At 43.1% G+C, this 26,579-nt stretch overlaps 1 protein-coding gene across 5 annotated transcripts in view; it reads left to right on the forward strand.

Moving 5' to 3' along the window:
• The window catches only part of Sdk (sidekick cell adhesion molecule), a 54,030-nt gene that overhangs the window by 17,189 nt on the left and 10,262 nt on the right, over window positions 1–26,579 (forward strand). For all 5 annotated transcript variants that reach the window (XM_076797590.1, XM_076797591.1, XM_076797593.1 and 2 more), the window contains exons 2-7: window positions 23,683–23,778; window positions 25,035–25,214; window positions 25,301–25,508; window positions 25,673–25,846; window positions 26,099–26,307; window positions 26,379–26,529. In XM_076797590.1, the coding sequence (XP_076653705.1) occupies window positions 23,683–23,778; window positions 25,035–25,214; window positions 25,301–25,508; window positions 25,673–25,846; window positions 26,099–26,307; window positions 26,379–26,529 (1,018 nt within the window). The remainder of the gene's footprint in view (window positions 1–23,682; window positions 23,779–25,034; window positions 25,215–25,300; window positions 25,509–25,672; window positions 25,847–26,098; window positions 26,308–26,378; window positions 26,530–26,579) is intronic.

The raw sequence follows: 26,579 nt of genomic DNA on the forward strand, positions 1-26,579 counted from the left end.
TATTTTATCAAATTGTTGTTGGCTCGTGCACAATGTAACCAGAATTGAAACACAAAAGTCCCGGGGTCAAGGAAACTGGCGGCGATTGTTTAAATTGGAATGATGCGTCGCGGTTGTTAAACAAATGGGACAGAAGTGAAAGGAACGCTTAACTAAACACCAACAATTCCCGTAGGTCCCGGCGTAGCCTCGAGGATGTTGTTTAATCTGTTTTTTAATTATTGCCAATAGAACGTAGTCTGTTCCAATCCTTTGAATCTGAGGAATTGAGAGTTTGAAGAATCGATTACTGAACCGGCCGTGGATAATGAATCATTACAAGATTACGAACACGTGATTCATTAGAAAGTACCACCAAAGTCTCAACGCTAAGCCCACCGAGCACTGTTCAATCGCTCGAATGTGACTTTACAATCGTGTTGTAAAAATTCGATATATTATTGAGAATAACAATTTCATGAAAAAAAAACAATCACAGAACGGTAAAGTTGTTTAGCAAAACTTGAAACCGAACTTCCTCGAAAGCAGTACGCAGTATCAATCGAGGGTCAAGGGGGCCGGCAGGCATTTGGCCTTGACTGTCACGCTATGTTATCCTGTGCCTTTATTCTAGACATTTTACGTCTTAAATAAGTAAGTAATCGATTAAAAATGCACACCACCGTGTTTGTACATGTCTTTGCTATGTCTGTATAGAACCTTTTTTTCGATACGAACACTAAATCTCTCGAAATGAAGAGAATCTTTCAGCGGCAGCCATCTTGTGACGTCATACTTGCTTCGGAATTCGAATTTTCTGCCGAATATTACAAATTACTCCACGATGAGGTAGAAATTCGCAATTTGGGCTCCATACAGACGTAGATTGGACTTTTAGGAAACACAATTGACCACTTCTAAACTGCTCATTGCAATATTGAAGCGGCAGTTTGTCTAGATTTTGACCCTAGATTTCAAACCGTGCCGGCTCCCTTAAGGCATCGCAAAGCCGACGGTGCACTGTTCAGAGTACAACGATCGAGGGAAGAAGAGCAGAAACGAGTTTGCTGGGGTCTTTAATGAACACCTATCGGTCGCGGTGTCTCAGGTCGGACAGGTATTTCCTGTCGGGCGAGGGATTAGCGTTCGAGGAACGTTAAGCTCGCGGGTAGCGAATCGACGTGGCGTTCTTGACCGAGCAATTTGTAGGGTGGACGTTTGTGTGTCGTACGCGTGTTTTCCCGTCGGTGAGCCACGAAGAAAACGTCGAGCGACGTCTCTCGAAACGTGGTGGTAGAAGGTCAGCGGGGAATGGGAGGGTCCGAGGGAAAGAGAGACAGCTGGTAGCGACGGGGAGAGGGACGAAGGGAGAAAGGAGAGCTGCGTGCCAAGTTCGCGGAGAAGCTAGGCATCCTCGGCCCTCGCAGGGAAAAAGGAACGCGACGACCGACCGGCAGACACTTCGCCAGGTTGAAGACAGGAAACGCGGTAAAAGCGGGCAACGTTGCAAACGCGGACCGAGGTAAAAGTGAGCATTGTTGCGACTCGGCTCGATAACCACAGCCCCGGAGCCTCTCCGGCTTGCGTAATTAATCGTACGCTTTTGCCAGAACACTTTCGAAAAGCCGCTTTCCTGTTAACGACCTCTTTATGGCCTTGCAACTGGGCCATTAGAGCTCCTTCTGCGTTAATAGTTAGCTCGCGCGAGAGTTCTATGGGTGCCGGTGATCCCGGGCCCTTCTAAGCTACGCGTTGCCCCGTGGGGCATCGTAGCTTTGCTCTTAAATGGGTGCTGCTTGCCCTTTTCCACTCGGGAGCATAGCAGCCACGCCCACTCAAAATGTTGTGGAAGCAAGATAAACGGTCGAACATCTTTTTCTTTGATGTCGGTTCTCTTGGAACTTTATTCTAGAATAGCCACGGACGTCATCAGTTTACTCCAAAATGGACGTAGCTTGCTCTCTTCTATTCGGGAGCGAAGACGCCACGCCCACTCAGAATGTCTTTGAGAATGGTTGTGAGATGGACGGTCGAATATCTTTTTGATGTTGGGTTGACTTGGGACTTTATTCCTGGATAGACAAGGACGCCATAACTTCGCTTTGACATAAGCACTGTCTACGACTTCTAGCTCGGGGGCAAAGAAGCCACGCCCACTTGAAACACTACGTGCAATGCAAGCGAGGTAAATGGTCGAATATCTTTTTTCTGTCACTTCGAACTTCACTTGAGAACAGTCAGAGACACTGATTGCCCCGAGAGACTCGGTTCCATCGAAGTCAAGAACAATTGAGCCACGCCCATTTAAAACACTGTACAAAGAAAACAATATAAGTATGTTCTTATCTTCTTCTTTGATGTTACTTGTCCTGAAACGTTTATCGTACAACGTGCAGTGGCGCATATTTCATTATGGAGGTTTACCCTGACTCTCTGCGGGTCGAGAGCAATTAAGCCACGCCCATTTAGAACGCTGTAGAAAGAAAGTGTAAGATAGATGATCTTCTACGTTCTTTTCTGATTTATTAGTCTTGTAACGCTTATTATGAAACATATACGGGCACGTATTGTACTGTGGAGAACCAACCTGACTCTCTCCAAGTCGAGAGCAATTAAGCCACGCCCACTCCGAATGTTATATACAAAAAAAAAAAAACGAGACAGACAGTCTCCTATTTTCTTCTCTGATACAATTTTACTTAGAATTCTATTGTGAAGCAGGTATTGGCACAGATTGCTCTGTGGGGCACTTTTCGGGCTCCATCAAGGTCAAGAGCAACTAAGCCACGCCCATTTATAGAACAGTACAGAAAATGAGAAGGATAATGGAATTAAATCGATTCTGTAGCACATTTTAAAAGAGCTAATAATCTGAGAACGAAAGAGCTTGAAAGAACAGGGAAACGTTTATGGAGATAGTTTAAATAAAATCCTGTTCGAGCAGAATATATTTCGTCCAGGGATTAAGTATGCCACAGGTGTGTCCAATTAAAAAGTTTTTCCCGCAGTAAGGGACTGTTAGAACGGAAAAGCGATAATTAGAAAGTATAATTTCCTTTTTAGGTTGGTCCCCGTGCCAACGCAATGTAGAACCACGATTGCCTGGTTAATTCGGCTGGAACATCTAGTCGAATTTCGAGGGCTGCTCAAGGAAACGTCTCGGTGTTTCTTTGTGCCGTGTTAAGCACCGAGACCTGACCCGGTCTGAAACTTAATTTAACGAGTTGACCACACGGAAACTCGTGCAGAGTCGTCCTGCGACCGTAAGAACACTCGAGACAAGATACCTCTCTCGCTTCCCTCTCTTTCTCTTCCCCTCCGTGTGCCAAATTGGACTTTGTGGGCCAACCTTCTGGCACACGAACCTCCTTCATTCTCCCGCCGTCCAGCACAAAGCGAAATTGGGTTTAATGAATGAAAGAAACACGATACTCTCTCCGTATCAATTAGGTAATGTTAAACACCGCGCGCCCCGTCTTACTACAAATACATCCGCGCAGAAACAAATTTTTTCGCATTTTTGCTTACAATTAAATAATTCCATCCGTGACGCGTTGTTTAATCTGACTCATAGTTTACAAGATGCTGGTCAAATTAATTTTATCATTTCGTTCTTAACGCACAAAAATTGTGAAAAATGTGCCATTTAGCGACGATTCAGTTCGCAGCTTCTCTCCGTTCGAACAATTAAGCGAGGCGCAACAGGTGTGCCAGCGCGTTTTCATTTTTCCAATAAATTGTTGGCGCGTGTACGAACGTTTCGACGACTCTGTCGGGTCTTGAGCCGCGTCGCGACGGCGCGACGTTAATATGTTTCTTGCCATAATTTTTTTCGGCTCCGACCACGCACGAACACACGCACGCCACGGAACGGCGAATCAGAACTTTCAGTTTCTGTATGGTCAACCGAGCGTCCTGCACGCCGGTAGCACTTTGTCATCGTGACGTGGCAAGGCAGGATCCTCCCAAGGCTGCGAAATGGGCCGCCTCGAATTGAACCGCAATCTTCCGCCATTTAACTCTTCCATGCGCCGCCCTTGGGACGCTCCACGTAAAGTACCTTTCACAGTAATTAGGGTGCATTCAGGCCGCCGATGAAATTTCGTCACGCTATCTCCCCGTAAAATGTCCCGGAAACGTCCATATAAATATTTTTTCGCTCGCGAATTCTGACAGAAATTATTCGAGAACTGCGTGCGGATGAAATATAAAGCAGTCGGAGCACCTGAAGGGTTTCATATCGTAATTGTGGATTTTTATTGAATATTTTATTTTAATTGTGGACTTAATTGAATACAAATTTTTTGGCGACAGGTACCGCAGAGACAATTTTTTAAAATAGTCTCCTTTAGCGGCCACGCGAACCTAGTTGTTTAACCCCTTACCGTATTTTAACGAGTCTGGCTCGTGATGAAGATTTGGGCACAAACGTAAACAGCACGAGTAGGACTCGTCGAGTGAAAATCTGCCAAACGTGAACATCACGAGTCACAGATATCACAGGTATTTACATTTCCTCACTCTGGTCTGTTTACCGCACGTTGACCCCTACCGCTTCGGCCCGGATTTCGTCGAGGAAAATAGCACGGGAAGGGGTTAATAAGAGAATTTCGTATGCGTTTCGAAGGAAGCTCGAGAGGGTGCAGCCCGAAGGCATCGATGCAGCTCGCCTTTACACTCGATCGCCTTTCGATTTTTATTTCGCTTTTGCTCGACTTGCAACGCCGGCCGCGATGTTTGCAGGTCTCGAGAGGTCGCGAGCGCAGCCGCGAGAGCGATGAACTAATTCCAATTGAACAAAGTGCAATAACCGTTCTATACATATCGCGGGTTAATCGCATCGATCGGTCGCAGGGAACGGGCGGAACGCGATGCCAACTTTGATTTTCGCGTGCGAGAAGTATGCGGCAACCGAACGGACCGTGTCTCAAGATTGGCCGGGCCTTTCCCTAATGGAAATGCTCGGAATTCCTTCGACCGAAGAATTCCGAAGAATGCCGAAAGAGTTTCGAACGGCGGGATTTCGATCTGAACACATTGTGTGCAGGACAATTCTGACGATTGCGTTGGAAAAGGAGTTTAAAAATTCAATTGTTACAACAGGATTAAAAAAAGTTCTTGAAGAATTTAATCCATTGTCAATCCATTGGAAAAATGCCGGACAGAAGGATAAGTGCAAAAGTAAATTTAGAGAAAAGCGATGCAAATTCGACTGCGTTGGAAAAGTATTCTGAAAATCATTTGAATTATTAATGCATGTTGAAAAGTGCCGGATGAAAGGATAATTTCGGAAAGAAATTTAAGGAAAGAACGCAAACTCGACTGCGTTGATAAATAATTTTAAAGCATCGTTTTAATAACTAATAAGTGTGAGTTTTTACGTTCCCAGGAAAATAGAGAGCAATCTGCACAATACGTTATGCATCCCAGGGTTAAACAAGGGTTGAAGATTATTAAAAGTGGTGAACAATTGAGGAGCGCGTACAATGGAGTCACTGACGTTTCGAAAAGTCAAAAGCATTGCATAAAAGCGACGTTAAGCGGGATTAAACAATGGTTTCGATCGACAGAAAACGCACGGGGTTGCACGTGACTCACGAGTCGGTGGTGTAAAAATGATAGCGTGCCGCGTTCCCTCCCTACCCCGGTAGGATTTCCCTTCAAAGGGCTTCCTTCCCTTGCGCGCAGGGCACGCGATGCTTACATATTCGCGTCCCATTTACGCAGTGCGCTAAGCCCACATAAAACCGTCCCGCTTTCGAACGGTTGTTCGATGAACTTTCGACGCGTCCCGCGCTCGTAATTTCGCACGATTGACACTGGAAGTACATACATCGGAGACGGATATTCCTTCCGTTTGAACGTCAGTAGCGTTTGTATGTCATAGGCTTCTTATGACTTTCAAACGGTATGACTCTTAGGTTTCCAGCGTGCCCTGTGTATTTCACTGAGAACCACCGATTTCGTATGAGTGTCAGTAAAAAGAACGACAGGACTGAAATAGAACGAGATTTCACCTAGGCCTGAGCGAGACTGATTTTATAATAATAACAGGAATGAAACTATTCAGATTTCATATATCAATTTATAATATTTAATATTTTTCTTGACTCTTGGCGTATTTTCATTTTTTTTTTAAATAAATTTGTTGCGAATCGTCCGATCGCTATGGGGGTCGAAAGGGTGACTCGATGGGACAAGTCGGGAACGTTGGCAACACGGAAAAATCGCGAGGTCTCGCGTGGCAAAGCCCCGGAGTCACGAGGGCACACACGGTCACCGTTCAGCGATCGAATAGTAACTCGTTCACCGGAGCAAAACCTTGAATTAGCACACAAGAAGAAAATCACCGAGCATTCACAGTGCGCTCGGATTCTCACAGCTCGTGCACTCCCACGACCGAACTATGTTTTCCTCTTTCGTTTTTTTTGTCCTCCCTTTCTCAACAGTAATCTCCGGAGAGTTCGCCTTACGTGCAGACGACGCAGAAAAAATGCGTCGACAAAAAGCTCCGGGCCGCGACTAATTAATTGCCCGTTGTTTCCCGCTGGAGGATCTCGAGAAGGAAATTCTAATTGAGTGATTCATGCATATAAACAAATTTCCGACAACGTAGATAATGGCAATGGTCATGTAGGTCAAAAAATCTTCGCAATTCTTTGCACCGCAGAAACGGACAAGAAATATTCCAGAAAAAATTTTGGATTATTATACGAAGTAAGAATTGAAAAATATGAAATCAGAAGAAAATTTTTCTACCAGTTTTGCATTTAATTTTCTATGTATTCTATATTTTCATTATATTTTCAAAAATCAGAACCCTCAGCTTCCCTGCAGCCGAATTCAATCATTCGTGCCAACTTCGGTCCGTTGCTTTCAGAATCAAATTTCTGCCGACTGTGAGACCGACTCCAGACGTTCGCGAGGTTCCGGCGACTTTTGCACAACAATCGATGCAGGAATTTTTGCAATGTCTTGGTCATTGTGGACCAAGGAGCCGCAGAATCCGTATTGGCAGTCTGAGCTCCGGCTGAGTCAGCATGGTCGGCGTTAGACAAAAGAAAGGGAGTGAGACGGAGGGAAAAAGAGAGACATAGAACAGCTCCGAAGGAGGGAGAGAAAGAGAGAGCGGGAGAGAGAGAGAGAGAGAGAGAGAGAGAGAGAGAGAGAGAGAGAGAGTCAGTCAATTCTCCACATTTTTTTCAGGGGGTTCGTCTTGAAATAACCACCCGTCGGTGCTCGGCTGGCAATGAAGTGCACTTCTAAACGGAGTGCAGCCAGGAAGCCGGCCGCATATGGTTGCGAGAGGAGAAACAGGCTCGAATTTGTGGTGCCACGTGTTCGAGGGTCGATGTACCGGATCCCTTTTGCCCGATGTCCCTCGATTCCCTTCGGGGGGTGGTTTCGCACTTTGAGAGGAACAAGAGAGAGAGAGAGAGAGAGAGAGAGAGAGAGAGAGAGAGAGAGAGAGAGGGGAATGATGGAAGGATTGGTGTAGGTTCAGCACCGCCGCGTTCCCGTTCTTTCATTGAGCGTAAACAATGCGGTGGGAGTTACGGTGATTTAAGGAACGCCGCTGCAACGACGTACCCTAAGCTAGTAGAGTGTTTTCGTCGGGTGTTGGTGCAACCGCCTGTGCAGTCGTTAGTGCATCCAATTATTGCGGGTAGCTTCGCGATGCGAGCCTCCGCGCTAGACTGTTTAAGACAGTACCCTGTTCGGTCCTCGTTGGGGTAATAATCCTGCGCGAACTTCGACGAGACGTTTCAAAACACAATCCGATTTTCTAATTGCCTGGCAATCAGAAAATAGACAATTCGAACTGACACGGGTCGTCAGAGGCCAAATGCTATCGACCAAGAAGGTAATTTTGTATTGATTCGTTCCAGGAGTCGGGTAATTGCAGTTTAAGGCATTACTTACCGGAAACCTATTAGTGGTTTTCCAATCGGTCGGAATTCGTTAAATCATCCGAAGGTGATTACCGGGGTAAATAAACCTTTGAAAGTGTTGCTCGTCGCGACGCTTAAAATTCAGTTAACGTTGTCCCATCCCCTTGTTCTTTTTAGGTGGAATGCAGGCTATTATGGAAGGTTATTTTCCGCGGCATCATGTATAAATTTATAGACCACCGAAATTCAGTCAACGACCTTCCTTGCGGTTCCAGTGCGCCATTTTCGGATAGCCTGCCGGAAAATTTCGAGGCTCGAACGGGATGAGTTATGCTCGTATATCTCACACGTACGTGTGTATCTTCAGCTCTGAAATGTCGCGAATATGCTGATAAAACTTTCACAAAAATATAAAGTTCACGGCACGAGATCAAAGAGTGACCCGTTTTCGCGCATCGACGTAACCGTGGAACTATAAATAAGTCAAATGAAAGAAATAGACGTGGAAGCGCGGGCAGAAAGAAATTAATTTCCTAGACGGAAGAGGAGCCAAAGGAAATGAAAGTGGAATGCGAGTGTGAAAGTTGAGCGGGCGAAGAAAAAAATAGCGCGGTTATTAAATCTAACCCGAAACCGGGGGCCACGCGGCGAAAATAGTATTGCAAGAATAGTCTGTCGAACGCAAGGGGAATGCACTTCTCGATAACAGCCGGGTCGTGAGTGCGCGAGGGCCGTTGGGAGGCCATATTCGCGGGCAAGATTTCATTTAGTTCGGCCAGCACTTTCTGAATTCTGGTCTCGACCGTGAACCTCGTTCATTTCGGTTGGCCACTGGCGGATAGCCAAATATCTTCGTACAGTGTCTGAACTGGCGGCGACTCGGCGCGCAGACCCCTTACCTCGAATGCAATTGCGTTCAAGTGCATTTAGCCGCGGGTCCAAACTCTCCCAGCGATCCGTCCACAGAGTCCCGATGCGTTTCGAAGGCAATTTTCGCGTGGATCCGGCCATCGGGTTTAATCGCGCGAGATTGCCTTCTTGGAACCCCGGAATTCGAGCGTCGATGGAATACTTTGAAACTCCATCTTAGAAGGGTAATGCAATTAACCCTTTTACGTTCCTTACAGCTGCAGACGAGATCCCAGAATACGCCCATCTCTTCGCGTTCCATTTTCAATGGATGAATTACGTATTTGTAATGTGAATCTTACCCATTTATGACACAAATGAGCAGGTGCCATTTTCAACCTTTTAAAATCATTAAAGAAAAAGCTTTTTAATAATTGAGGTAGACAATTTTTGTTTTAAGGAGGATTCGCAGTCTAGTCGTGTTAAACATTAAAAAAATCTTGCGGTCACAAAATAATGGTACAAATGGTACACGTGACCAAATAATAGTATGTATTGTGTGTACAGCGATCTTGAGTCGCCACGATTGAAACGATTCAATTCTTTACCTCGGTGCTGTCTTTATAACCGGCTAAACAGCACTCGCCAGAAGTGGCTTGCTCTTTTTCGTTGTAATGAGTTACGACGAGCGCCATTGTTGCGACGAAAGTGCACTTGAGTGCTCGCCTGGTATTGTGAGAATTAGTGCGACACCGCACCGGTGTGTTGCATACATCCGTAGAAAAAAAAAATACGTCGTTCGAATACATTAGAATAGGTTCGAGAGAACTGAGAACTGTCACATTATTTAATCGTAAATCACTCATCTTTGATCGTCTATTTACGTAAATAGTTATTAATTTATTCAAACCCTTTTGACCTGAGATTATTGGCCCTTTTCAAAAATGTATTTCGCGAAATGGCACATTTGATTCGCATTTGAGTGGGCGTGGCTTCATGGCTCTCGAGATTCGACGGAGCTAAAATAGTGCTAAGCAGGACAATCTACACATTTTTCTTCTACATTACGCTTTCAGGGCAAATTACATAATCGTTACTCTTTAAGTACGCGCTATATGAAATGGTTCATTTAACCTTGTGTATAGTATATAGAGTGGGCGTGGCTTCGTGGCTCTTTATATTGGATGAGGTTAAAACAGTGTTTACTTGGCAATCTACGCTCAATCTTGTTCTACAGTTAAACTTCGGGACAAATAACTCAATGATTAATTAAAAAAAAAAATACCTTATATAATAATGGCGAGTACAGGGTATTAAGTGGGCGTGGTCTCATCGCTCCCAATTTCAACAGAGCCACAGAGCACTGCTCCAGAGGGCAGCCGATGTCCCCAGCAAGCAAGCGTGCGCATTATCGCACACATCATACGACGAGAAAAAGGTATAAAACAAAAAGCCATAACTTCCCCGAGGCAAATCTTCCGTTTCTCCGATTTCCACCCGGTCCGCGTCGAGTTGAAACTTCGCGGGAAACTTTTGCCGCAAAGAACTCGTCGAAAAAGCAAAGGGAGCAAGTGAAAAGGGTGGGGAGGGAGCGGGGTGGTTTTCGCAGGGGATGTTGAACGATCTGCACGCGTCTTTTCTTTTTGCGACCGGCAGAAACGTGTTCGGGTTGCGGCGCGAGCGTCCGATATCGATTCATGCCGAGTAAAAAGAAGCGACGGTTTAGCGATTGCTCGTCACTGCGCTGGCTGGCTAAAGCACAGAGAGGCAGCGCCGGTGCTTTGCCAATTCTCGGACGATTTTTCGCCGGCGTCGGCGTCGGGCGTCGGCGTCGCCGTCCTCCTGTTCCGCTTTTGCGAAAACCTTTCCGCAATCTGATGCGAATCAGCGCGATGCGACGAGAGAGGACGCGCTCTCGGATTCGACCGGAATGATCACCGCGTTTCGCGCGAAAAGGGGCAAACGTTTTCGCGTGTTTTCTCCGACGAACACGAACGGTCGTGAGGCGACGTCTGTCCTTTGAGCTGTGCCAAATTTCGCTTGCGAACTTCGTACTGCGGATATACGGGGCTCCTCCTTAGCCTGGCGAAACGAGGAAAAGATAAACGATGCTGGAACAAGAAAGAAGTTTCCAAAGAAAAGGGAAAATTGTCTTAGTCGAAGCAAAACTTTTCTCCGCAGAACGATATTTGAGATTTTTCCCAGCCTTTTATTCTTCATTTTTACCGAGATTTTGCCGGTTAGTTCTACTTTTTACTGAAACTGGGTCTCCACTTTTCAAAATTACTGTAAAGCCTGTCTCCTGTATACCGCAATGTTGATTTTCATAGTAGCCATACTATGATGATACTATTTTGTAGGTTTTGTACATTTCTGAACAGTGAGTACGTTCTTTTTCCTACATGCTCTGATTAATAAGTTGTTTGGTGTTCACAATCGTTGCAGGCGTTACCGGTGACTCCGGTAACGCAAAAACCATTTCGGCAATATAGAAGCCATAAAGTTTTTGCGCTCGGCGACGAGACCGGGTCAACGCACGCAGACGTAAACCTTATGTTCACGTCTGACGGATTACTTATCGCGTGGGCCATCGTTTCCCATATTCCGAAATATCAAATCCGTTGCCCACCGTCCTCGTCTCCTGTGCAGCAACGGCCGTTAGGGCGTAGCCCTCGTGCGCTAACTAACGCTCGACACTGCCAAATCCTTTGTCATTTTCAAAAACCCCACTCCTTATTCCTTCCGCTGTCGGTGGCCCCGCACAGTATAAATAACGTCCTTTGGCAAATTCTCTGATCGACTGATCACCGTAGTTCGCGCGTCTTTTCTTACGATCGACCGATCGCTGTATTATAGTCTTTGTGTTCGCGGACTTCGCGCATCTTCCGTATATTCGTGACGACGTCTCGTTTCATTGTTATTCCCTTCTGTACTCAACCACTATTTTCGTTAATATATTAGGTTGGCAAGAAAGTAATTTCGGTTTTCACTAATAGATGGCTTTATGTTTTGTTTGATTGATTTCTGTTAACGTTGCGCTTGTTTTTCTTCTGACATTTCATAACTGCATCTTTTAGGTTACTTTTGAAGCAAATTACACGTAATTTTGATTAAAATTGCTAGTTCTGTGTCAATTTGTACATGGAGTGCAAAAACGAATATTATAGGCCACATATTGCGTTTTTATTTCCGTAGAGGTAAAAAAGCTGCCGAGGCTTACAAAGATATATGTGAAGTTTATGGTGTGGATTGCTTAACAGAACGCACCTGCCAGAATTGGTTTAAAAAATTCCGTTCTGGAAATTTCTCACTTGAAGACGACCAATGTTCTGGTCGACCATCTGAAGTTGATGATGACCAAATGAAAGCCATTATTGAATCGGATCGTCATATAATTGTCCGAGAGATTGCAGACAGGTTAAATGTCTCGCACACAACTATAGAATATCGTTTAAAAAGTCTCGGAATCGTTGAGAAGCTCGATATTTGGGTTCCACACGAATTGAAAGAAATTCACTTAACGCGACGCATCAACATATGCGATATGCATCTCAAACGAAATGAAATCGACTCTTTTCTGAAGCGAATCATCACTGGTGATGAGAAATGGGTTGTTTGCAATGACACAACTCGAAAACGATCATGGTCCAAGCGTGATGAATCGGCCCAAACCACACCGAAAGCTGAATTGCACCAAAAGAAGATCATGTTGCCAATTTGGTGGGATTACAAAGGTATTGTGTATATTGAGCTGCTCCCAAGGAACCAAACCATCAATTCAGATGTTTATTATCGACAACTATCAAAACTTGACATAGCGATCAAAGAAAAACGGCCAGAATTGGCAAATCGCAAAGGAATCGTGTTCCGCCATGATAACGCTAGTCCACACACATCTTTGGTAACACGTGAAAAGTTATTGGACCTTGGTTGGGAAGTGATGTCACATCCACCATATAGCCCTGACATTGCACCATCAGATTATCATTTATTCCGAAGTTTACAAAACTCTTTGAATGGTAAAACTTTCACTAATGACGATGGTCTGAAATCGCACTTGGATCAGTTTTTCACCGAAAAGGATCAGAAGTTTTATGAGCGCGGAATTATGAAGCTACCAGAAACATGGCGAAAGATCATAGAACAAAATGGAAAATATTTTATTGATTAAAGTTCATTGCTTTGACAAAAAGATTGGATTTCATTTCACTTAAAAATACCGAAATTACTTTCTTGCCAACCTAATACTTAATCTTCCGTTACACGCGTATTTTGATCTACCAGCACCTTATCCGCGTCCATTTTTCCAGTCACCTGCCTACATCTATTTCCGTTCACATTTTTCAGTAATCAAGTACGTTCTTTTTCCTACATGCTCTGATTAAAAAATTGTTTGGACACGTTCACGATGGCCGTGTTGAGATACCATCAGAGCGTTGAACAGGGGGGTAATTGAAGACTCGACGAGTGTTTTAGGCGACTGGGAGCCGGATTGAAGGAGGTGGGATAGAAAGTTGATGAACACGGCGAGCGATGCACACGTGGTCGCGTCCACATGGCGTTTCCTTCCCGGTCCCGTGGCCCGTGGCACGTGGAATTAGCGGATCTAGCATAATCGCGGTTTTCACTTTGATTCGGTCCGTTTCACGCGAGATATCCCCCCGATAACCGGCTCGGGCCTCCGCAAAATGTTGCGCATTGCGTCTTACAACACGCAGCGCCAGCTACAGCTATAGCTACAGCTCTCTCTCTCTCTCTCTCTCTCCCTGCCGTGCTGCACCCCGTGGCGGGGTGCAATGGCACTCACTGCAGTTTGCAGGTGGTCAACCTCGCGCTTTTCACCCGCCTGCCCTTTTACATACCACAAGAGCTTATTCCCTTTGCCGTAAATCGTCTCGCTGAATCTTTCCGCAATCCCAACAGCAGTTCCAAACGGCCAGCCGTCAAATCGAGCTTAGGTCAGTGTTAGACAATTTTAAACGAACAGGGAGAAATCCCTTCTCAGAGCAGAATCGATTTTCTGACTGACCACACTTCGTCCAACTTTCGGATTTTAGGTGACACTTAAAACAGTGGAAAAATTTTATTGAATCAGTGCAAGGATTCTCTTCTAAGTAGAGTTCTTCCTTAATTTGTAATACAATTTTTACCTTGGATTTCAAGTTGTATAGCGCAGGACTTTTTGTTCGCAGAATATTTTTGCCTCAGATTCCTTTGAGTCGCACGCTCCGTCGAATTCAATAAAATTCTGGCACACTGGTACTTTTAGTAGGCTATGCTGAATCATTACCGACTAATTGAACACAGCGTTCTTAATCGAAGCTTTTCCTTTCGGAGGACACGCTACAAAGCGTCCGGCGACGAAAGGAACGATTCCTGTGGCGTCAGATCGAATCGGCAATCATTCTGCACGGGCAGGATGTGTCGGACGACGTCTGGAGACAAGTATAATCAGCCGGTGTTATTTGTTCAAGTATCAGTCGGACTCGGCAAACAACACTTTACGGGAATGTATAATCAGTTGCATCAGCTCGAACGATGACGGATTGCACGTTTCCCGGACAATGTGCCCTCTCTTCACGCAGGGATAACTCTTTTACTTGCAACGTACAGAAATCTTTTACCTCTTTCCTTTTCCCACGGTTATAGTTCCCGTGGCTCGAAAGCTGAAACACTATTTCCGAACTCTCTTTAAACTCTTTTGTTACCCTCCTTTTTACATGCAACTGTGTTCCGCGGGTTCGTGTCTCGCAGTGAAATGCATAATCGATAATCTGGCAACGGGTCGCGTAGAGAATTCAGGTTCCCCCCCCCCCCCGGTTCAACAGAATAATTATTTTTACAGTCTAGAAAATTTAATCGCGTCGATCCTTCTCGCTCAAGTGCATCTCGCAGATTTATCCGCGCCGTAGAAGCGGAAATCTTACAATCCACTCGCAGCGGCTTATCCGGTAATAAGATTCAATCCTCCGCATAACATTTCAACCCCTGCACACTCTACGAAACCCTTAAGTATGCGCTAACGAGCCCTTGCTTTATGCTGTTTCATTCAAAAAAGATTCCCAATGCATCCGTCCCCGCAAATCCAGAAAATTTAGTACGCCACGGTTACAAAACAAATTGCGAACCTTTCACTTTTGATCACGTTTGAGAACTCCTCCATAAATCCGTGGAGAAATCGTCCATTGTGCAATGTAAAATAGAAACGAAAGGCAGAGGCTAATTTTCGCGCTGAGCGATTTTATTAATCGGGCTTCTAAATGAATTTATAAACAACAATCGTTGCGTCATCGTGAACGAGCTCTGTGCCTCGAGGAGCGAAGAATATTCCGGGAATCACGAAGCACTTAGGAGCCGAGTCGGATTCATAAAAATTGTTTATTTGTCTTCGCGAGCTCATTCCGGATCGAAAATATTGCTCCTCTTCCCGGCGAAGTCTAAACACTTCGAGGCGAACGATATATCACGAGGCGTAAAACATCCTCCGTCGTTTGCACAGCTGCGGAGGAAGTTACTTTCGTCAAGAATGATCGTTTCACGGCCGTTCCAATGATCTCGGTGTTCACGACTTACGCTTTATCGCGATCGTTCTTCAGGGATCCGCGAATTCATTCGGAGGAGAGTGCGTGGCAATGAAAGTCTGTCTGTTTTGTCAGGTTTTGTCAAGCTCCAAAGCAAATTATATTGATGGACTATATTTAATCTTCAGACAACCGTGTTAGGGTCCTCTTTTATCATAAATTTTACAAGCTGCTAATAATATCAACAGTAACCACTGCTAACGTAATACAATCGCCAAATCGAACAATTTTTAATAATGTTGTTAATGAACAGACATTGTTGAAAATTTTTTAACTTGTACACGAATGGTCACTCTGACCTACAAAAAAGTTCCGAGTGGAAATAAGTGGTAGAAGGGTGTCAAAAAAATTATCACAGCACTGTTTCCACTTGAGAACATACAGATGCAACAAGCTGATGGTTGTTCGTGTTAGATCATTTGTAAAACCGTTGCTAATGAACGGAGATCATTGAAACTTTTTTGACGCGCAGCTGAACATTGAAAGTGTCCTATAAAAAATTGTCAGAGAAAAATAAAAAGTTTAAGGGTCTGAAAAAAAATAAATAAGTTCTGTTCCCATTCGGGACGTTTATACATAGGATGCTGAGTTGATTCTTCGTGCAGGTTCGACAATTTGTGAAAGCCTTGCCAGCAGGAGGATGCCATTGAAACTTTTTCAGCATATAACTCAACGTTGAGACTATTCTACGAAAAAATTTCAAACAACAATAAGAAGTAGAAGAGCATAAAAAAATTAGTCGAAGGGTTCCCACTTGGGACGTTGACGCGCAAAGCGTTTGTTCGACAGAATGGAGTAGCTGCGGGGTAAGATGAAACTTTTTGGAGTTGAGAATTTCCACTGCAGCGGCGGTCTTCACAGGCGTGTAAAAAGATCCGCAGTCCGCCGATAAAACGGATCGAGACGGTAGCCAGAACGAGGCGAGAGGACTCGTGGAAAATTAACCGAGCTGTTCCGCCCCGTTCCTCTTCGCCATGGACGTAAGACCGGAGTTTAATACGACGGGGGCTGAAATAAGAAGCGAGCAGCAAGCAGGCTGGTACGCGTGCTTACTGCAGCCGGCCGGGCCACTCGACGTCCGATACTCGAAGAGCTCTAATAAGTGGAGCACACGAGGGCCGCCACTCTCCAATCTTGCATACCACGCAACCCACCTCCCTTCGTATTTGTACCGCCGCCTTTTGCAATTTTTGGCTCGTCCACGAACCTCGAAAATCACGTTCGACAGCCGAAGAGATTCGCGAATTTTTTGATAATCTTTCCGAGGCTGTCCGACCATTTTGTCATGACGTGTCAATCCTCATCTTTTCTTTTTTGTTTCACGAGATTTTATACGACGCTTTATCCGCTAAATTAACGAACGATGTTTTCAGCGACGACCAAAGAAAATTGCTGTAATTAGCGCGATGATGTTCTAATATTTTTTAACAATATGTACAAGCTTCGTCCGGGGAAGCTAGTTTTGTTTTTTCCACTGGGACTGCGGAAACAATATCTGTCCCGCGTATCGATCGTTGCTAGACCGGTTACTGGCCGACGAAACACGTTGCTATATCATTACCGGTGTACGTCCGACTCACGCAACCAAAAGCGTACGCTAAGTCCCCCCTTTTTAAATACGTATTACAACCTCTGTTTGGCGACCTGGATTGATAACATTTATACCTGCGATCTTTAAAAACTAAAATTAAACCCGAATGAGAGCAGTCACTTGACTGGGTTTCAGTGTTTTTAATGTGTTCTGCTTATGCATATTTTTTGAATAGGGAATTCCTTTTGAACCAGTGACATCCTGACATTAACGCCTTAACGAACAGTTTTTTTTTTTAAAACCGGCCAAGAAAATCAATTTTTGATATACTGCGCTTTTGTTCCACGGAAGAAGGCTATATTTTATTCTTGAATAAATGAGTGTTATAGCTTACAATCCCATATAAATGATAAATATCAATAAAACGATTTTTTTTCTTTGCTTTCACATTGTTATTTTCAATTCTCGATTATATTCGAGTATGAATTATCTCGAGTGTGCACAGTTTGGCCTGTTTAGCAGTACAAGTTAAAGGGTTAACACTTGGGTTTCCGGCATGTTCTCGCCAAAAGCGGGATCGCATAAAAAAAAAGTTAAAAATTACTGGTCTCCTGAAGTAAAGTTTAACCTTAAATTATACAGCCACTATTTTCTACAATTGTTTCCCTACCTTTCACAGACTAGTGGATTCTTCATTCTTTTTTAAATGGCGTGAATTTGAAAATTTGCAAAAGGCCGAGTAAGACCGGCGGATGGGTTAATTGGAGTGCAGAGACGAAAGGATTAATTTGGAAATTACACGCCGCAAAAGATCGACTGAATTCTCAGACCGAATTTGCAGTGTCGATCCGAATGCAACCTGCGTGCAAAGATCGCAGCGAAGTGTCATCGAACAGGAGGGTTCCGAAGTGGTGGACATAATTCCGGCCGTGCATCATGTCCCATCGACCGGATAATTGTCTCGGACAAGAGGGAATAATGAAGTCAACGTTGCTGGCCGGCAGCCGGGACAGATTTTTCCGATTTTCGATTGATGGGTTCCGAGCATGACGAGAGAGCAAACATCGGGGGCAGCAGGCGTCGCGAAAGGAGAGGAACAACGTCGGGCAGAGTTCAAGTGGGACAATCAACCGGAGGGGGATGATTTATCCGGCGCGGCACATGCTCGCGTTATCGCGGCATAGAAAAGCGTTCGGTGCATGTTGCGCCGCTACCACCGAACCCCTATTTTAAGCGCTCTGCAGCTGTCACTATGAACGGGGAGGACTTGTATTTACGCGGAGGGGCGGGACCGAGGCGTGGATAATCTGCTTTTACAAACGCTAAACCGAGAAAACCGGATCCACCGGGCCCCGGGAAACGCTCTCGAAGCCGCAGAGGGTAGCTTTTCCTTCGAACGGTCGCCTCCCGCTTTTCCTCATTGTTGGCGCCGATTGTTCCGTTTATCTGCGGCCTGCCACCTCCCCGACGACTATCTGCAAGCTTTATGCAAATCTCCGATTTTTTAACCGGAATTTTTAACCGGGATTTTGCTTTCCTTGCTGCTGGTCGCAGCGCAAGACCAGCGAATTAAGCAAGGTGGTCTTGATAGACTTGCTCTGACATTTAGCATGGTTTATTATGTATAAGGTGGAATGGGGTAAAACCGACTCAGGAATTGTAAAGTTTACTTTACGCTGATGTATTTTCTATCTATTCCACTGAAACCTAATAATCTTAGTGTTTTTATTTAGCGCATGGTTTATTCTTTAACCCTTTTAGTGCCGGACGAAAAAGAGGTGCCTATGCGAAGATAACCTGCCGAATTTCACGATTTTACTAGGGTTTGGAAAAAGGCTCATAAAAACCAAACGAAAAGCAATATTTACATAATTCAAAAAGCAGTATATCAAGGACGAAATAGAAAATAAAACAGTGACGCTAATTTTTCTATATTCATTGAAAATTACATAAATAACAAAGGTACAAGTGATCATAAAGAAAAGAAAAATTGAGTTCTCTCTTTCAAAACATAATTGTACATACGAAAAGTCATCTTTTTATCATAACTTTATATAGAACGTTTATTACAAAGTATATACTTTGCGTTTCCAATATATTTTGTAACAAAATAAATAATATTGCACAACAAATATAAAGAATAACTCCAAGGTACATGGTAGGCGCCGGACGGATTATCTCATCCGAAACAAGTAATTGTTATAGGTAATATAACATATAGAATATAAGGGAAAGTTAAACCGAAAAACTATTTATTTTAATTCTCTCGTAATGAAATTAGACCATTTATAACGTATTATAAATTTATTTTGAGATAGTGTTCTCTCGCAATGCGAATAGTAAAGCGCTACAAGCTGCGGGCCGATATATCGGCTCTGGCACTTTTCGACAGTGCAGCAAGGGCCGATATATCGGCCTCCGGCACTAAAAGGGTTAAGTTGCATTAATTTGGGTAAAAAATATCTTCTGGAACTTATGATTTTCTTAATAAATTAAAAACAGTGCTGCTAGGGCGGACTTCCCCGGAACTGGGGCAAAACTGCACCTACCCGTTTAAAAATGATTGAATCTTATTTCCTTATATTATGGGGTAAAAGCGGAATTATTATTAGTAATAAAATAACAAGAATAAAAATTCAAATTTTTATTATTATATTATCCGAGGTTAACAGTCCATCGGAAAGACGTTTTCCATTTTCACGTGAAAGTACGGTGTTTCTCCCACGGGATTCACTTTTTTGTCCACTTTTTCCTCGAATTCGGTCACTAATTGCATTTTTTGATATTTTATAGTGCTTACTAGCTCTATAAACAGTCATTCGGCCAGCTTTAATTTCTGCCAATGGTTCAGCCAACATTTCCTTTGTACAGTGCGGTGTTGTTTTCTTTACATAATTTCGGACCATCGTGGGGTTGCAAAAGTATTATCAGTCTAAAAAAATAAAAATTAAATGCCTACCAAGGAGGGAATTTAATGAAACAGTTGAGTAAGTAAGAATTAAAATGTAACATTGGGTAAATTCGTACTATAGTGCGGTTTTGCCCCGATGGATAGTCCGAATTTGCCCCGTGCTCAAATATTTCCTGAGTGAGGTTAGACTATTATTTTATCAAAAAATATAAAAGAACTGATATATTTTATTACTATAAAGGAAACTTACCTTACTATACGTTGTGCCTATCGAAGATAAACGCATAGATTTGTACACTATTGCTTAAATTATCGTTTCATAATGCTTAACTCAATCTTTGCTCTGCACCTGGAAACACCATGCACTTCGTCGAACGAGTTAAACGCGAGAATCGCAGAATACATGGCAGCTATCTATGTTGATCACTGAATACTAACCAAAGGAAGATTTCTACCTTACAGTTGGCACAATGCAACGTATATTCGAATAAATAAGGGCCTAGTGCGGATTTGCCCCGTGTACGGGTTTACCCCACTGCACCTTATTACAAACACTGAATTACAATTCAGACGAGAGTGCGGCTGTAAATGCTGCAAAATTTAACACTAAACCTACCACGCGCGGTCAAATGACCGTTTTTGAAATTTCGTTTAGAATTTCTTGTATACAACGTCACTGTATCGCCATGTAACTTATTGACTTTTCCTATAATATACATACAACTTTCTTTATCGTTTACTTTCCGAAAAAATTTCATAGCATGTCTTTCTATATTAAGATACATATTTTTTTTGAAGCGGTCATATGACCGCTCGTGGTAGGATTAGGTATACACGAAATGTCGGTAGGTTTAGTGTCAAAATACGAATTTTCTTAAAAAGCGATTACCAAATATTTGCTCATCAGGGGTGCTCTCAGTTAATCAATAGAATACACTTTCCCGGAAGGGGTGGAACTAAAAAAAAAAAACACGAACGACTGAACAGAGGAGCATGCGAAATCAAAGAGTGCAAGTTTACTCGAAAGATGAAACGCACATATGTTTCCGTGCTCCGGGATGCTTTCGACCCTTCTCGCAGAAGCGTCGAGCAGCGAGGCGTGCGGTGTCCCTGATTCGATCTACGCTGATCGAAGAAGGCACTCGACTGATCCGCGGTGAAGATCCTCCGTAACGGCTACCTGTGGAGCCTAAACGATGACGGCGGACAGGTGAGATTCCGATGGACCCCGCGGTCTACGAAGTTACGGTTCCACGGGTGGATAAGAAGCGTCGCGACGCTCTCGAATTCCACGCCACGACGAAGGATGCGTTGTTGAGTCATCGGGTCGAGGCGCGTGTAATTTACGGTGTACCAAAACGATCAAGAGGAGAGAAAAGAATGCGAACAGCCGGATGCCGTAGAGCCGAGTCACATGGACGTAAACCGACACGCGCACCCTCTTCGACCGCTGTTACGGTCCGATGACTTTTTTAAGATGGGGGCGAACATGACCGCGGACTTTCTCAGAGGAGCTGAAAGCTGGCCGAACTTCGACGTGTTTCCGTCAATTGTTCCCCTGTCCGTGGTCATTGTCTTTTTTTTTCTTTTTATTGAGCCACTGAAACCTATTATAGGTTTATTTCAGCTTTAACAATTATACGGTAGGCTTACGGTTAGTGTATAACGATAACTTCATAATCGCTAGAGATGTGGATTGCAGTCGTTTAAAAACTGGAAGATATATTCGCAGGCTTTAGCATTAGGTTTAGCAAAGAAAATGTCCGCTTTTAACGATAGAAAAATACTTAATTTTGCGCAGCTTATTTACTAATTTTGTTCTTTGGGAATCATAAAGACGACACTGCCATAGAACATGATCTAAGTCCTCGGAGCTGTAATTCACTTACAACTAGGATCACTAACAATATTTACTCGATACAGAGAGGCTACAATAAGACAAGATACAATAAGACTATATTTCTCGATAATGCTCGAGAATTCTCGAGAATTTTTAATAAAATAAAAAAATATTGGCAAACTTTGACCAAACTTGTATAAAGTGAAACGTTACGGTTTTGTTTTGAAATTACTTCTTAAGAAGCATAATGCGTCTAATGTAGAATCAGACAATCTACTTCTTTTTTTTTTGTAACAAAATCTGTAGCCGTAGAAAAATTTCATTCATTTTATGTGGATGTTGGCTTTATCGTATACAGAACATCCAAAAGTTGCTGAAGATTGGGTGTCCTTTTTTCAGTGGACTCAAAAATTTGAAATTCCTTTGTTAGAGTCCGAAATTTATTTTCTTCTGCCGCTAAACTCTTGACACTAAATTCTTGAAGGCTATTTGCAATTTCTAATTCTAACTGTTTCTCCAGTGATAGTTCCTCATTCTGAGAATCTGAAAATTTTTCACTATTTTTATGAGAATCATTGTTATATTTTCCAAAAAGTCTGCTTAAAATTTGTTTTGCCATTTTATACATATCTGCCTTGAATGTTAAATCAAAAAATGTATCTTCTAAATCTTTCTGCAAAGATTCTGGATTATGCAAATTTTTTTTGTAAGGGATACAACAATCTTGTCTCTTCTTTTAGATATTTCTTCTTTAATAACAACAAGAAACTCATTACTCGATTCAGTATTCAGTTTTTCTAAAGTTTTAAATAAGAATTTAAGAGAATTAAAAAATTTATATGTTATAAAATAAATGAGATTCATAAGAATTTTCCTAGATTCAAATTTCTCGGGAAATACTGGAATTTCTCGAGAAACGAGAAATAATAAATTATAAAATTTCTCGAGAAATTCTCGAGAAGGAACACTAGAGGCAGCGAAGTTATAATCATTGGCCCTAATACGGTTTACTGTGGATATAAAGCCCCCTTTGATATAGTCAGCAAAATTTTGAACAAACCAGGGAGTTTGTTTTGGGTTGTAGAATTTTTAGAAATAATGTATATCGTTGATGGTGCCTTGCTTAGTAATTGAGGATCGCATAGAAAAATTGACCTATCTGATAGTAGCATCAACTTGGATTCTGCTATCATTACATTGAGGGGAGTGCTTCTACGATAGCCAAGTGCAATTCTAACATCTGAATTTTGAATTTTTTCTAACTTATTTCTAAGAGAGACTGTTATTGGCCAGTATAGAAAGCATCCGTAGTCTATGATAGAGCGTATGTAGCTTTTATATATTATTAATAAAGTCAAGGGATCCGATCCCCACCACGTTCCACCGTGGTCACTGTACCAGCAGAAACCGAATTTTACAAACACGTTTTATAGCACGAGCACATTTTATTAGAGCAAGCAAGTAGATATTTTCCAATCAAGTGCATCCTAGAAAATAATTAAAGTAATGTGTCCGTTGTTTGCAAACACGTTTTTATTATTGTGCCCCGGCACGTGTTTGCCACGCTTCCTCTTTCACCGGAGCTCTGATAACTATAATTTAATGCATCGAACTCTCCCACCCCAGTCTCGCGTATAATGAATATATGTGGGGTGCGAGGATTAATGTAATGCTTTACACCCCTGGTTTAATCTGCGCGGATCAATCAGCGGTTGATTCCAATGTAATTGACCACAATGGGGTCGCCCGTCTACCTCCCATAATGATTTTCTATTAAATTATTCGCCCGGGCGTCGGAGGATTCAACGATTCGCCTTCTGTTCCGTCGCATTCAGTAAATTCAGACCAACAAGGGTTGGCATGAATATACTTGTTGCGAGGGATTTTACACGATCACGAAAAATATATGATTCTGCGAATTATTCTGATCGAAATGACCGACCCTTAATGTGCTTTAATTTACAATTGAATCGGGGTTGTGAATATACAATGAGGGAGTTATCGAATGAATTTATTTGCCCGGACATATATTATGATAAAAATCCCGCGATTTTTGCACAGTGACGAATAACGGTTTCTTTTTTCGTTGCATTTTTCAGAAACACTCCAAGAACCACGATTCACCACTCAGCCTTACGGTGGCAGCACTATTCTTAGCGAAAAAGGAACGAAATTTCTGGAGTGTCAAGCGAGGGGTGAGTACTCATTTCAAGGGACCTGACCCGGAAGGGATGATCTAGAGTTGATTAAGGACCCTTCCTCCGGAGATTCACGCGAGTCTCGCGTGCTTGACGAATGCGACAATTACAGAATCGTTTCCCCCTGGAATCCCCTATTCATCCCCTTCATCTAAAAAAAAAAAAATGGAATCTGTAGGAGAAAAAATTGTTCTTCGATACTTTTTCGCCCTCTGATTAAGAACCCAGCGCATCTGAAAATTGATACGATTAGTAACAAATAGACTGCGGGTCTTTATGCAAAATAAAACCTCTCAATTGCAAGAGACAGGAGCCAGATAGAAATTCATTTGTTCTTTTAGTCATCTTGGAAAGCTGAAAACAATGTTCTTCAATTCAGTCTGGGTGTCTCGCCAGATATTGCTAAGAAAACGTTTTTGTCACGGTAGTATCGGTATACAAAGTTATCGTTAGCAAGAGAGTGAGGTTCTCCTAGGAATATTTAAATTGTATGTCTCCTAAACTAATTTTTCGACGTACATGTAGAATAAAATAAAAAGTTCCATCGATTGGTGCATGAAAAGATATACGGTCTCATTTAGAAAATCAAAGTTGACCTTCATAAGTCCTTGAAGCGTCCACCTACACAAAAAAAGAACTAATAACACGACATTATGGCGAACAAGTGCCAATAATAAGAATGACGTGAATCAAGGTGGTAATATCTGGTGAGAGACGCCCTTGAAGAATATGGCAGTTGCTTACTTATTTTGGTGACCGTCAAATTTCCGAGCCGCCCTCGCAGCGTCCCATTGTTCTCATGAAATATCGAGTAACAGGCGGATGGGACGGTGACCAGATGAAGCCTTACACTTGCAGCCTGGTGCCGTAACACGATAGTGTGACCCTGTGCTAATAGTATTAGATCGCCGTGCAGTGCATATTCTTGAACCGAGCAACGAATGCCCGCGCTGTTCCATCCGAAGACAAGAAATTAAAATTAGATTAATTACCATGTTGTGCATGTTCCGATAAAAGTTTCTCGCTGAAGCGATCGAGGAAAATCTATTCGTAGAAAATTTTCAGTTGCAAAAGGGTGAATCCGATCAGTGGAAGGGTGAGTAAAGGAAAAGTGCTAGTTCTGCGAAAAGATAAATACTAACAATATTCCTAAAAATTAAATAAAATAAAAATAATGGTCACTCCACTCTTCCCAGACCCCCTCACACCATCGTTCTGCGAACTCTTTACACGACGCATGCATGTACTTGCAGGATACCCTCAGCCGAAGTACAAGTGGTTCAAGGATGGCGTGCCCCTCACCAACGAGCTTACCTCCGAGCCTTATTTTCGAATACAAAGCACACGTAGAGAGGACGCAGGAGTCTATTACTGCGTCGCGACGAACGACGTGGGCTCTATATTTAGCGAAAGAATTACATTCACGGTAGCGTGTAAGTATCACTAGGGTTTCTTGAATGTCACAATAAAGAAAGAGGATTAGCCGACTCGCGTTATGAACATGAGACTTCGTTTCCAGATATGGAACTGTTCGACCTCACTGAGAGGGTGGTGACTGTGAAATCTGGCAGTGCAGCTGTGTTGACGTTGCCACCGGTTGACAGTCATCCTGCACCTGCTGTCAACTGGTTCAACTCGAATGGATCACTCTACGGTATCAAATATGCGGCAGTTAATCACACGTTGCTCATACTGAACGCTTCCGAGAGTGATCAGGGCCTGTACAGGTTTGTACAAACAGCTAAAATCCACGAGAGAACATTGTTCCGTCGGTGAACCTGCAGAACAGCTATCTACATACTCTGCGATTTTAAGGATTTAAAGAAAAAACTGTCGGTTCACCAAAGGGCATTGTTTTGTCAATTCTACAGCGTCTGTTCTTGTTAAACAGAGCCAGAATCATCAACGCGCAAATAGGCAGAGAGGAGAACAGTCCATACTTCAAGCTTCAGGTCAGCGGCGATCCGAACGCAGAAGTGGCACCCACTATCATAGTGAAACCACAGGACACACAGATAGTCAAAGACCAGCCTGTTACTTATATTCATTGTATAGCAAATGCTAGGTATGCTGTCACGACCATAATATGTCTGCCCCGAAACAGAATAAGTTTTATTTATAGTTTGGGAAATAATTGCGTGTGAAACTTCAAATGGGATATCCTGTACATTACATTTTTCCTTATTAGACTAGATAATTGCTTTGCTTGGATATTTAAATTATCACAAAGAAATTAAGAAACCCCGTTGTTTGCAGGCAGGCATCGCTGTCCCCTGCGAATTTGAGGAACAATGGGAATAATTTTTAACGATTTCAGGTCGCTTCACGAGCTAAAAACTCTGTGGACGAAGGACGGGATTCCGATAGAGAACACTACGATATCGTACAGCTTTAACGACTCTTGGAACAGGACTCTGGCGTTGATATCAGCGAACATAACGTACACCGGCGTCTACTCTTGTCACGTGGAGTTAATGAGTGGCGGGTATCCTATTCTGAATGCCAGCGCGAAAGTGGTTGTGTATGGTAAGGAGGATTGAGCAGTCTGTGTTCGAGAGATTAAGTTCTGATCGCTAATGAAACTCCTATTCGTGCAGAGAAGCCAACGTTCATGACGGAACTGAAAAGAGAGACCCTGAGCGACTATGGTTCGGTTGTGACTCTGGCATGCGATGCTGTCGGCGTTCCTCCTCCAAATATCACTTGGTTTCGCAACGCTGAACCTGTTGATCATCTTTTCGGATCTAGGTACAATGAAAATTTCACATATTGGGTTTAAAAATAAATTCGGTGCTCTT

The sequence above is a fragment of the Halictus rubicundus genome, chromosome 12, assembly GCF_050948215.1.
Source record: "Halictus rubicundus isolate RS-2024b chromosome 12, iyHalRubi1_principal, whole genome shotgun sequence".
Lineage (NCBI taxonomy): Eukaryota > Metazoa > Arthropoda > Insecta > Hymenoptera > Halictidae > Halictus > Halictus rubicundus.